Below are 14,059 nucleotides of genomic sequence, written 5' to 3'. Positions count from 1 at the left end.
GACTGGACTGCTGGTGAGTGGTCCAAAGTCATGTTCTCTGATGAAAGTAAATTTTGCATTTCCTTTGGAAATCAAGGTCCCAGAGTCTGGAGGAAAAGAAGAGAGGCACTTCATCCACGTTGCTTGAAGTCCAGTGTAAAGTTTCCACAGTCAGTGATGGTTTGGGGTGCCATGTCATCTGCTGGTGTTGGACCATTGTGTTTTCTGAGGTCCAGGGTCAACGCAGCCACATACCAGGAAGTTTTAGAGCACTTCATGCTTCCTGCAGCTGACCAACTTTTTGGAGATGCAGATTTCATTTTCCAACAGGACTTGGCACCTGCATACAGTGCCAAAGCTACCAGTACCTGGTTGAAGGACCATGGTATCCCTGTTCTTAATTGGCCAGCAAACTCTCCTGACCTTAACCCCATAGAAAATCTATGGGGTATTGTGAAGAAGAAGATGCAATACACCAGACCCAACAATTCAGAAGAGCTAAAAGCCACTATTAGAGCAACCTGGGCTATCATAACACCTGAGCAGTGCCACAGACTGGTCGACTCCATGCCACGCCGCATTGCTGCAGTAATACAGGCCAAAGGAGGCCCAACTAAATACTGAGTGCTGTACATGCTCATACTTTTCATGTTCATACTTTTCAGTTGGCCAACATTTCTATAAATCCTTTGTTTTTATTGGTCTTCAGTAATATTCTAATTTTCTGATATGATGAATTTGAGATTTTCATTTGTTGTCATTTGTAATCATCAAAATTAAACAAAATAAACATCTGAAATATATGAGTTTGTATGTAATGTATGAATATAATATACAAGTTTCACTTTTTAAATGGAATTACTGAAATCAATCAACTTTTTCATGATATTCTAATTTTATGACCAGCACCTGTAATGGGACACACAGTTAAAGCATAAAATGATTCATTCTGATGGCAGACTAAGGTTTTGAAATATTCTTTTAATTTTAAGGATTTTTTTCTCTACACTTCAAATAACATTAACATTTTAAGGTGGTTAGTTGAGGGAGAGAAAGATTAGAAAAACAGCAAAAGGGTCTTCCAATCTAACATTTTTTTGACACCATGCAACAACTTTAACAGAAATTAAATGAATAATGTTTCCATGAGTTTCAGGGAGAGATTTCAGGATGGCACTGAGGAGGAAATGAACAGTTTGGAAGAAGTGATATTAGATCATTTGTGAAGAAGATTAAGACACATCTGTTCTTTTTTCTGGAGATTTTATAATTTCTGAGGAAGGCGTTGAATGTACTCACAGAAGCTGAGAATAAGAAGCTGTGGTAAGTGGTGTAAGCTACTGATGGTTTGTTTATTTTTTCAGGATAAGAAGGAAAAATCAAGCATTAGAGGGTGGACTGGCAGGTGAGGGATAGTAAAATTTTAATTTCTTCAGACAGCAAATTAAGGGGAGCATCAATTCAATTAAATGTATTTATATAGCACCAATTCATGACACATGGTATCTGAGGGTACTTTACAATTCAACCAGATCATACAGTCAGGGGCGGAGCTAGATGGAGGGCCAGGAGTGGCCATGGCCACCATTAGCCAATCATTGGCCACCCCTGTGGTCACCCCTACCATTTTTTCCCTCTGATACAGATGGTGGCAACAGTAATACTCTCAAGTGGAATATTCAAAACATTGTTCATATATAAACAATTATTTGACAACAAAAGTATGAGTATGAGTAAAGAGAAAATGATGTGTCTCTGTAAGTCATCTAAGAGTCTTCAGTGAAATCATAAATAAATAACTTATTAAACAAAAACTTATTAAATAATCCGTTTATGTAGATATTAGTACTTCTAAATATCATGTTTGTGCAGAATGATTACTCATAAAAGTAGGTAAATATCGACAATGTTCGCCCGAAGCTCAAAGCTGAAAGAATTTTATCCAAAATACCTTTTATCTAGAAACCACGGATGTTTGAATATATTCGTCTATTTTTTAGAAAAGGCTGTGGGAAAGTTTAATTTGTCTTTATTTAGAAAATATGGATTTGCTCGTTAATTTCCCTGTTGGAACAGCGTAGATTGACCCTGAGGTTTTGCTGCCTATCTACTTTCATCCCCCCCTCAGTGTACATTTGTTATTGCCTGGCCACCCTTATAAAAAATGTTCTGGCTACGCCTCTGCATACACTCAAATTGATTCAAAGTTCAGGTTCACGTCCAGTTGTTGGAAATGAACCTCGGCTGTCATGAAGCAGCTTTTTGTCATATCCTGCAGTCTAAGGAAGTTACGGATTTAATAAAAACACTGGCTGTCATCATTTCTCATCAAAACTTTTGGTTCATTTTGAAAGCTCGTCTAAGGCTCTTTCTAACACACAAACAACAATAAATAAACAGCAAACCTACATTAGAATTATAAAATAAATAGTAAAATCAAATAAAACAGTGTCTGTTTGGGATAAAATGTGTGCCTTCTGCCCGTGTCCTCACTACGATTAAGAAAGTAGAGCACATCACCCCAGTTCTAAAGTCCTTACACTGGCTCCCTGTATCTCAGAGAATAGACTTTAAAATACTTCTGTTAGTCTATAAATCTCTGAATGGCTTAGCGCCTAAATACATCACAGACTTGCTTTCAGTGTATCAATCCTCCAGACCACTCAGGTCTTCTGACTCCAGCCTGCTCTGCACATCTAGAACCAGAACTAAACATGGAGAAGCAGCATTTAGCTCCTATGCTCCACTTGTCTGGAACAAACTTCCAGAAAATTGTAAAAGTGCGGAAAGCTGAGTTCCTTTAAATCAAGACTAAAAACACATTTGTTTAGGATTGCCTTCGACTGTTCTAGTTAAACAGTTCAACTGAAATATCATTAGTTAAACATTCTTATTTTCTTTAGTCCAACTCTTTTTTGTTTGTTTATTTTTTCCTACTTGCTTTGTTTCAGTTTTATTTTTCCTATATTTTAATCATGTAAAGCACTTTGCATTGTCTTTTTACTGAATTGTGCTATACAAATAAATATGCCTTGCCTTGCGTTCTGGTTTAAATTCCTTTTTTTTTATGTTTTTTTTTTTTTTAAATTCTGCAAGCTCCCGTCCAAAGTTACTGGAGCCGCACGCAGTGCGTCTTTAAGTGTGTGGCGCTCTGCTGCGCCCACCGGCTGGCTGATAGGAGGGTTGGAGTGAATGACGCTGGCTGCGCCTTGATGCTGAGCGGAGCGCTCACCTGCAGACCAGAGGAGCCGGCCGGGGAAAAGTCGGGACAGAGCTGCTGCAGACAAAACGCAGGGTGGGCCGGAGCCAACAGTCTGACCAAAGTGGGAGAGGAAATTAATCAGTCGTCGGAGAAGAACCACGGAGTGACCCTCTTTCTTATCTCTCCGGTTCCTTGTTAAGGCAGCTTTGACTCGCTTCCAGTCGCCGCAATGAGAGCTGACTTCGCAGTGGTCCTTACAGCAGCTCTGCTTTTTGACATATTTATGGTGAGATTTCTCTCTTTCCTTTTTCTAAGCCTTGTTTTAATAATAAGAAGTCTCGCAGGCAGATAGAGCGGCTGCGGGGTGTTGCTGCAACACCATCAATGTTGCTTATCTTCTTACGCCAATTGGTTCCTTAATGAATTTCCAACATTTCAAAACACATAAAAAAGTAATACTTAACAAGTCGGTCACATTTTTTTCAGTTTCTTCTTCTTTTATTTGTTAAATCGGCGCAATTGCAGCTCCGCGAATCAGCAGCCTATCCAAGTTCAATTACGCACCATCAATTCTGCTTTATCAAAGTACTTTGGTCATCCTATTCAATTTAACCTCGGTGGCTTTTCTTTGCAAGGCAGTCTACGGTATAAAGTTAAACTCAGAAGTTTGTTTCTCATTATTTAATCAATAAAACCTAAATGAAGTCTGTGCCGATGGGTTTTTCTCTGACTTCGCTCCAAGTAGCCTCTCTTTCTTTCTCTGCTTCACTTTCATCCGTGTTGCTTACTATCTGGATTTACCTCAGTATCTTTTATTTTTCTTTTCTTTACTTCAAGCCAAAATTTTAATATATATCCAAACAAATTGCTGTGTTGTTTTTAATGCATGATTTTTTTCTATCCTCCTCTGTGTGTGTGAGTGTGTGTTTTGGACACATAGGCTGCTTGAGTGGGTCAGATCATTAAATCTAACCACCACTAAGCAATAAATCTCTGGTGCAAACTTGTGCCCAGACAGTTTGATTTGTATACACGGTGCACACATTCACATAGACACACTATGCAGTGTTCATTGTGTAGAATAACGGCAATAGTACAGGGGGAGAAAATTATGCTGCATCCAAGCTGTTTGCTACTGTGCATAAGTGTCTCACTTAGTACTGTGCATAAAACCTAACCCAGAAATGCACCAATTACTGGGCCAAAGATTAGATATGGTAAATATCCCCTTGATCGACTATGCTCTATGGCTGGAAGGTGAAAGGATGAAAAGTTTTTGTACTAATAATTTAATTAATTAAAACTAAGAAGTTTGTGAATTTCTATACAGCAATGCATCCACTGACAGTGTGTTTATTTATGCACCCTAAATATTAGAATAAAGACTGTATAGATGGGAATAATATTGTAATTCCTTGGTTTCTGTTTGCCTCAAATTTACGCTCTTTAGGAACAAACCACAGCAAATGGTTTCTATTTTTTATGTTATAAAGCCTACAGAGAGAGAGAGAGATAGAAAGAGAAAATAATTAATCTTAATTGAGATTCAGAGTAAAGACCTTAAAGAAAAATCAATATCGGCCAGGAAAAGCCTGATCTGTGCATCCCCAACCTGCCTCTTTACACTTGACTGGTTACTTTAAGAAACAAAGCCAAATATTACATTATATCACAAGCTGGGACACTTTAATCAGCATCTTGGACACATACAGAGAAGGGAGAAAATAGTTGATTAATTTCCTAAATATATTCCTTTTTTATTTTGTTCTCTGGTATTTATTCCTAAGGCACATTGCCAAAAGAAAAAAAAAAGGTATCAGGAGACTTTGTTTGCTGGTGTCTTATGCTGTGTATTGTTGGTCTTTCTAGAGGAATAATGGAGAGCGTGCCTCCGAAGGTCCCTGTCAACCTGGCTTCTCGCAAAGCTTCTACTCCTTAGAGATATCGAGGGATGTACTGCAAGGCCATGGCATAGTTAAAGGTAAGCATCTTAATTGCAATGTAAGATGGTGTCCATTTTTTGAGACTTTTTACAGTTGTGTAAAAGGAAACCCTGATATGTAAAAGCTGAATCGTAATAGAAACTAAATCTGCTTTGGTGGAAATATTTGTAGCTTAACACAATCTCCAGTGTGATCTGAATGACTGGCTTACATTTGCTGTTTCTTCAACTATGCCTTTATGTTTTATATATATATATATATATATATATATATATATATATATATATATGAATGAGAAAAAAAGCTTCTATGTTTAATACATTCTGAGTGTATTTATTTCTCCGTTTCTGCAAATTTACACAATTTTCAAAACAGCTTAAGCTTATAAACTTAAGTGTTTGTTTTTATTATCATCTTTATTCCACTTACCGTGACCTTCACATCACATTATCTTACCAAGATTTGTGTGATTTCCTTCAATTACACAACGATTCCGAGCAAGTTTGAGGACCCTTTAGCGCAGGAAATGGAATCGACATCCTCTGTCTAATCTGGCATTGCTGTTGCCGATGTGAGCTAATTGCGATTTCCTATTGATCCAAATGTTTTGTTTTTTTCCTCAAGGCTCAAGCTGCATTGTTTTGCTGTGGGCAACAATGGTTCTTTTTGTGTCTTCTCTGTCTCCCGCTGCTGCACAGTTAATACTTCTTGCTCTCCTTAGCTGTGTAAGATGTGGAAGAGATCCATCTCTGGAAGCTATAGGTCCTGATTTTCCCATGGACGTATGCCCCCCCCCACCTCCACACAAACACCAATACAGATAAATACTGAGTATTTTTTTGTAGTCAGGTTGTACAGTCAAAACCCCATGCAATGCAATATATTTTGGCTTTGTTTTTGTCCATACATGTTTGATTCTTGTGAGATTATAGTGGTGGAAGAATCATCTCCTATTTGAGTGTTTCATTAACTTCAGCTTATTGTATCCTTGCTTGGGGTTGGATATGATGTGGGATACTGTCACTTGCAGTAAGCTTGCTCTACTTGTGGTAGTGATGTCTTCAGCCCAGCAGGGGGTGTTGACACAATCACAAATACACACAAAATGAGACATCCCTGCTGCAGGAGTCATTTATTCCAGCGAGCATTATTTATCTAGTTTGGACTCCGGGAGATGAAATTGTCACACTATCTGCCTTCACACGTAAAGTAATCTTTGGTTGGCCTTACATGCTTATTTTCAGGTTTCTGTGTGTAGCTGCAAGGAAAGCACAAACTGTAAGCCACAATAAAGGCAGCCTCAGCCCTAAACCTCTTATACACTGAGGCACCCTTTTTTGTAAGCATTAAAAGTATTCCACCCCCTTAGACTTTTTACATGCTTTTACATGGTACAGCAGTTTTTTTTTAGCCTAGTTTGACGTAATATTACAATACAAAGTAATATTCAAATCAAGAAATGGAAAAAAAAAAAATAGACAAATCATTTCTAAAATTTAAACAAGTAACCCAAAACCCAGGCATGCATCCCTTTTCAATCCCTAGAGCCAATGTTCTGTAGGACAATGCTTTCAGTAATTAAAGCTGCAAGATTTTTTTCTGTTTGTGTCCACCGAGTTTACTCACATAGAGACTTTTTTGTCCATTGTTCTTTACAGAATAGCTCAGGCTTATTCACATTGAATGGCAATGTCATTGCACATGTCCGACTGGACTTAGGTCTTACCTTTGACTGGGACATTTTAGTAGAGATAAATCTGCAGCAGTTTTACAGAATGGATGGTTCTTGCTCCATATCTCCATCAGCTGGAAAAAATCTATTTCTGAAGTATGGTGATGTAGATCCTTTCACAGCGGTGAAAGTTTGCGATAAAAACTTTAAGGTTTTGAGAAATAAAATAATAATGCTGGACTCAGAAGAGAAAAATAATGAGGTGACTCAGGTATGCAAAAATATAAACAACTGCATCTGGACAAAATCTAGAATAGATCATATGACTTGTAACAAAAGTTTATAAAGAGCCTTACTAATCTATGAATTAAATATTGTTAACTCTATTTCTTTACATTACAACTAAAGCATATCTTTGTGTAGTGTTTTTTTTCATTGTCTTTGTCCATTTTTTTATAGTTCCTGTTCTCTTCTTTGCAGCCTCACAGCTGTAGTATCATCTTCATTTGTGCCGGCGAGCACAGATGTTGCGGCCACGCACCCATACATCCAGTCTATGAAATACCCAGTTGTCTGATGTGATTTACAAGGCTTAGGCACTTGATTTATTGCAGAGAAGGGTGTCACTGTAAGAATGCGGGAAGCGGTTCTACAATTGCTTTAATAGTAACATTGTTTAACCTAAAACTGTCAGATGAGGGAAGAAGTGATGACAACCTACTCTTGCGCACACACTTGTGCAAAACCATAAATATATTCATGTTAGCCATCAGGGGTAATAATGGAGAGGACAGAACTAGGACCTTGGTCATGATGGGTAGCTTGCTCTGGTCTAGACAGGAGGTCAGCAGGAAAAAGGACAGTGTAATGTTTCACCCTTATGTGACAAATTTGCCTAAAAAGAAAGTTGGCTATTTCCAGCAAATAGTGTATGTTTAAAGAGCAGTTGTTGCAAGGTGAATTTCCTCCAAACAGTACATTTTTCTGTGAACATAACTTTTATTTTTGTATTTCTTCCCTTTTAATGCTGCGCTTTACAAGGTCAGCTCATTAATTAGTAATTTAAAAACTCATTCACAAAGTAATTTTTTCATTAAAAACTTTTGGCAAACACAGGTTACTAATTCAGATTAGTCAAAATACTTTAATGATTCCCTTTGAATTTGTTTTTTAAATAATGCACCCTTTATTGGAGTCTGTTTTCACGTTATGTTACAAATTAGCCTGTGCTGTTAAATAAACATTTTGATTTCAAGAAACTAGAATAAAAAATAAAAAATAAACTTTTTTTATAGATTCTATTTAGATGTGTAACATACCTATAATTATTACCATCTGGATTATACATTTAAGGTATTTTTTATGCTTATAGTGTAAAGCCAATAGAAATGTAACCTTCGCTTTTTATAATTTTTGAATGTTGCATAAGATCAATCAATATTATATTCAGAATCCTAGCTATGCAGTTATAAGAAGACTGCTCTATTAAGATTAAATTAGTTTAAATTTCAGTTGCAAGAAAAATTATAATAAAAAGTGCTCAAGCAACGCAGAACCACAGCCTTGAGAGGATTATTAAGTAAAGCCTGAGTTTGCAGAAGATTTACACGGCTTGTAGACTACGGCACGACTCTGTGTTTCAAGAGCAATCACACAGACATAGCTGGGGATGAGCATTCAGACCCTTTTGTAAGAATATCTCACAACAGTAGACGCAAATAAGTGGGAATGCATAAGCATTCCCACTTGATTAGCTGCACTAAGGACAAGCAGGGCTTAAATGCATGATAATTGGACAATGCTATCTTTTCAGATTTCAACACATTTTCCTTTTCTTTTGAAATACATGGTTTAAGTACAGAATTATATGAAGTAGTTAAAGGTTGGGGTTAAAAATTATTAGAGTAGTTTAATCCTTTTTAAAAATTATTTATTTTAAAAATATTTGGTCATAATTATTTAAAGTAAAAAAAATAAAATAAACTAGATAAAGAAAACTCCTAATATATATCCCCTTAAATTCTCTGAATCTATTTAATGTGAGTTTCATGTTATGAATGACATTAACTCTATGATTCTTCTATTTCTTGAGGTGCACCATGCCAACTGAAAAGATTATTTGCATCTCCATAGAATAGAATCTTTTAGCTTAGGAGAAGCTGTGATGCTCTTCATCCTGTGGGGAGATTCTAAGATTGATAAGAATACAGTAGACAAATACTTTGTGTCGTTTATAGGAAAATATGAGATTTTATATTCCTTTTTTAGTCTTAAAAATGAAATCATTATGCTACAGTTTTCAATAATTCAAAAAAATACATTCTTGCAGCAAAACCTAAACATATAGTGAAAGTAAAGAAATGAAATGCAGACATAAATACATCAAAATAAGAAGAAATATGTAAACACTGTGTTGTATTTTCACCATATCGCATAGAAGACTGTAATGTTTGAACTAAAGGGGCTCTGAGGTTGTCAGAAGCACAGAGCCGCTCTTCATTATCGGTTCTATCAGCTTCTTTAAAGCAGACCTATAAAATATTCTCAGGGCTTTTACTTGAAAGTTTACTATGACCTGTATTTATTTAGAAAGCTAAACTAAACAGTTTACTCTGTTCCTTCTTGGAAGAAAAACCCCAATGATGCCCTTTTTATCCAGTCGTTATTCAAGTTACAATAGACGGAATTGGTAGGAAAATACAAACACTGTTTTTATGTTTTCAGATATTTGACATTATACTCAGTTCTTTAATTTCATGCTGGACCCTAAATTTGATAAAAAGCATTCCAGAAATGTAATATACAAAGTGGCACTAAGTAACATTTTTACCCTTATTGTCTTATCTTATGTTACCTGTGTTCATGACACATTTGAAAGGTTTGGCATCTCCTCTTCTCTTTCTGAACAAAAAAACACACTTGCAGCTTTCTGTGTCTCTGACCGAGTGAAGTCTTGCAGTTCTGTTTCACATGCCTCGCACGGAGCTACTTAGATGTGATTTTAATTGCATTTCTCAAAATCTTTTTGAGGTTATGTAATTTAATCTGGCTAACACCTGGACACTTGATTAAATTTTTTTTTCATGTTTACAGATTTCAAAGCATGTTTTACAATCATGCTGATAAGGTTTTATTAATCTAAATATAAAAAAGAAATAATATAACACACTTAGAAACTGTAAACAGTCATATTGATTGATCATTTGCCGCGTTAGGAAACAGAATCAGATGTCATTGGTCAATTCTAGCTTTGTTTCAGCATTATGGTTTCAGTATAACCTAAAGTTCTGTCAAGCAAACTATTCACAATGCTGGAGGCTTCTCCACTGGTTTTGGAGGTGAGAGATGTCAGCTATAAAAGCAGTCCAATTACTCAAGTTCTTTTGCACAACAAGGCAACTAAAGAACAACTTTATTTTCTCTTCAAAATTAGTCTGAAGTGTAAAACACAGTGCCAAGCTTAAAACACCTTTGTGTTAACTTGTAGCCATTTCATCAGATTAAGTCATATTGTTTTTGCAACTGGCTAGGAGCTAGTTTTGTTTTTATATTGCAAGACATTTTATTATGTTTAAGCTTTAACCAAAAAGGGGTAAGTGAAAACCCTAGTCAAAGTATACTAAACCACATTGAGTGTCAGTGAGAAATGCTTATAATGTTCTTTTAAAATGAAATTATTTGAATCCCTTATCAATATCTCTAAAACCTATTTTAAGATTTGATTAGTTAATATGGATCAACATTGGATTTGCTTTACTATTTCCAACACTTTTGTGCCTGTTCATGCATTATTTTGTAGATCTTGCTTAGATGCAATTTTGCAAATCTGAGTCATGATTAGGGGTGTCAACAATAATCGATTCAGCGATGCATTGCAATGCGGGGCATGCACGATTCAGCATCGATGCGGCAACGTGCCATAATCGATTATGTCACTGTTTATTTTCTGGCCTCAAATGGACAAGTTGTAAAGTTTCAATTACTTCCGGGGGCATACCAACAACAATCAAGATGGCTGAGGCGGAGGGAGATGACCGCGATAGACGGGTAGGCCTAATTAAAAACGCACCAAAAGCTTGGAAAGCGGATATCTGGGCACATTTCGGATTTTACGAAGTCAATGGGATTTTGATGCATCGCAATGCATCGCAATGCATCATAGAATCGAATTGAATCGAATCGTTACCTGGTGAATCGTAATCGAATTGAATCGTGAGAGCTATGCCAATGCACACCCCTAGTCATGATGTTTCTTCTTTTCAACAAGCTAAACCTGTTTTTTCAAAAATGGCAACGCAACAGATTTTTAACACCAACTGTCTCCCCTTTTAAAGCAAGAACTTTAATTTGATTTGGAAATAGACTTTTTCACCAAACCTAGATTAACATGTAGCTTGGGACAAGGACAGATAAAGAAAGGGTGTTACAACACTTGTCTTTTATTCTTTGTAATTTTTTTTATTTGATTTTTACAGGTTAGTGTGTGATCCGAAGTAGCAATTCTGAACTATATTATCAGTGCCCCGGGCTGCTTGGTGGGACATTGGGTAGCACTGCTGCCTTGCAGCAAGATAGTTCCGTGTTCGATTCCCTGCCCAAGGTCTTTCTGCATTGAGTTTGCATGTTCTCCTTGTGCACATATGGGTTTTTTCTGGGTACTCCGGCTTCCTCCCACAGTTAAAAAACATGACTTATGCTTCATTCATACCGCATGCGCTAAAGGCAGCAGAAGCAGCTAGTGTACAAGCAAAGTCAATAGTTGACTGCATCAAGGCACAGCAAAAGGTCCTGCAGCACATTTTGAGCAGTCGAAGCAGCGCCTCATGCCCTTCTGAGCATCTGATGCTCAAGAAGCGCTGCAAAAGCAGCAGGTGCCGGAGTTGTAAAAATGTACATACATAAAAAACGGCTTCCAGCTGCCGTGAACAGTGGCGGAAAAGCCAAAAGAAGCAACCAGGCCAGAAGCTAACATTGAACGGGATTTCCAGGGTCTGAGTGGCTTCGACAGCGAAATAATATTTGAAGGCAGGATCGTAATTTTGATGAACTGACTGCACAGATGTAGTTGTCAGGTGGACTTCCTCACTTAAAAACATATTTAAACTACTTTTTACTCACTTAGTACAGCAAATATAGCAAAGCCGCTCTCTGCCATTAAACACTGGAGCAGCAGAAGCATCAGACGCATCTGGACACACTTTACTGGACGTGCTTCAGGAACGTCAAAGCTGCACTTGATTCGCGTCAAACTTTAATGTGAACTAGCATAAAAAATGAAGCAGTAGAAGCTTTTTTGTTGCTTCCAGCGCTTGTGGTCTGAACGTAGCATCAGGTTAATTGGTTTCTCTTAATTATCCTTAGGTGTGAGTGTGTGTGAAAGGTTGTCCTGTTTGTCTCTGTGTTGCACTACGATGGACCAGTGACCTGTCAAGAGTGTACCCTGCCTCTCTCTCAGACAGATGGAGATGGGTACCAGCACCCTTTGCCACCCCAGCTAGGATAAAGCATGATGGAAAATGGATGGATAGATGCATGGATATCCAGTGCCCCCCCTTATTAGTAATTTTCTCTGTTAAGCAAAGTTGGAGGTATTGCTTTAAAACAGGTATATATACACATAATCCACAGCTGTGTTTTTTATAAATCCCATGCTACCAAGCCAGCTGCTGGCTCCATGTGCTACACAAGGTGCCCTTTTTTCCATTTTGAGCATCTGCCTCCCAAAATGTCTGTGCATGCAACTGCTTCTGCTTATTGTTTTCTGACAGTGGGACTTCAGGAAGGTGAAGTGCCCTGGAGAAAGACATATTTTTTGAAGATTATCAGATAATGGTTTGATCCCAATGCTTTCAACTTTAGGATTGAATGTGTGTGTACAGACATTCATACTGATAGTACAAGTGTTTACCTCTTTTGCAAATCATATAACATCAACCATCTTTGGTTCCTCTGCAGTAGATTCATGGCACCTCCTTTAACACAAATGTATTATCGCAGGTAAGACCTACAGTATTTTATCCAAAAACTCTTGAACAACAGTCAACCTCAGTGCTGTGTAATATGTTGTTATTATGACATTGACATAATAATATGACATTACCAAATTTGTAAATAAGGTATTCACTAACAACGATTATATTCTGTTTTGAAATCTGTGTAACAGATTAGAACAGCCTTGTTTTGACAATTTTATCAATCAAAAAGTTATCCAGGAGTAGCAACAATATTTTAGTCTGACTTACTGATTAGTTCAAAGCCAGTTAATAGCTATGTTTTATTTGTTTTATGTAACTGTTTTGGAAACTTAACCATTTGTTTCCCTCATCCAAATTGCAAAGCAACTAAACTTCCTCTGTTTGCAACTTTGTATTGTCCTCCAGGTCCTTACTCTCAATTTCTGATCAGTTTTCAGAGTTCCTATCTGATTTAGTGTTAAATACTGGCTAGGTCATTATGGTGTTTTTTATTTATTTTTTCCTAAGGTGATAGCTTAAAGGCCTTTAATGCTATCAAAGACTTGATTGCATTATCATCTTCACACTTTGTGTGAAGACTTTGTGTTGACATATGGCATTGAATGTGAGTAAATAACCGTACTTACTCACAATCCTGTCCTCTCTGACCACTTTTTTTTAGTAACCTTCAAATTACTTTAACAGACTTCCCCTTCCCCGAAAGAAGGTTTCACTTTAGCAGATCATCATCAGATATTGCATTTCTAAATTTTAAAGACTCCACTTTCTATTAGAGCCGGACTGATATGGCATTTTGAAGGCTGATCCCGATATCAGTATTGGGTTTAAAAAAAAAAAAAACTTATATGCGATATATTGGTTGATATCTGATATATATCGGCCAAAATATTCTTACTTAGCCTGACGTAGTCCGACTCAATTCTAGGCAGAATATGAGTCTGATACTGCTCCATAGAGCTGTGATTATGGGGCGTGTTTCGAACGAACCAGGAAAAAAAATGCCTCTGCACTCAATTGGATAGATCTACAACCAATAAGAGCAACGGAGTGCGTGACGTTTGTTAAGCGAGGCATAGTTGTTGTCCACAAAATTCAAAGCGTGCAGTTGCACGCCTATAATAAGAAGATGAGCCTTGATCGCTTTTCTCTGTTCCTCTTTTAAAATTAATTTGCTGTCGATATCTTCTAGAACAGACCTAATAGCAGAATCTACTCACCTCAACTCTCCAGCGGCAGCCATTATTGTTGTCACCCAAGCGCGCATTGGTCACGTGGTTGAGTACGTTAC

The 14,059-nt window shown here is 37.2% G+C and overlaps 1 protein-coding gene across 1 annotated transcript in view; it reads left to right on the top strand.

Annotated features, from left to right (window-relative positions):
* The first annotated feature begins 3,140 nt into the window (after nt 1-3,140).
* The window catches only part of LOC119781387 (cadherin-4-like), a 380,523-nt gene continuing 369,604 nt past the window's right edge, over nt 3,141-14,059 (top strand). Inside the window, exons 1-2 of the mRNA XM_038281816.1 lie at nt 3,141-3,467; nt 5,051-5,162. Of these exons, the coding sequence (XP_038137744.1) occupies nt 3,411-3,467; nt 5,051-5,162 (169 nt within the window). The 5' untranslated portion in view covers nt 3,141-3,410. The remainder of the gene's footprint in view (nt 3,468-5,050; nt 5,163-14,059) is intronic.

This window comes from Cyprinodon tularosa, unplaced genomic scaffold (genome assembly GCF_016077235.1).
Source record: "Cyprinodon tularosa strain WSP-4 unplaced genomic scaffold, ASM1607723v1 ctg176, whole genome shotgun sequence".
NCBI lineage: Eukaryota > Metazoa > Chordata > Actinopteri > Cyprinodontiformes > Cyprinodontidae > Cyprinodon > Cyprinodon tularosa.
This window is presented reverse-complemented; position numbering and strand designations above follow the sequence as displayed.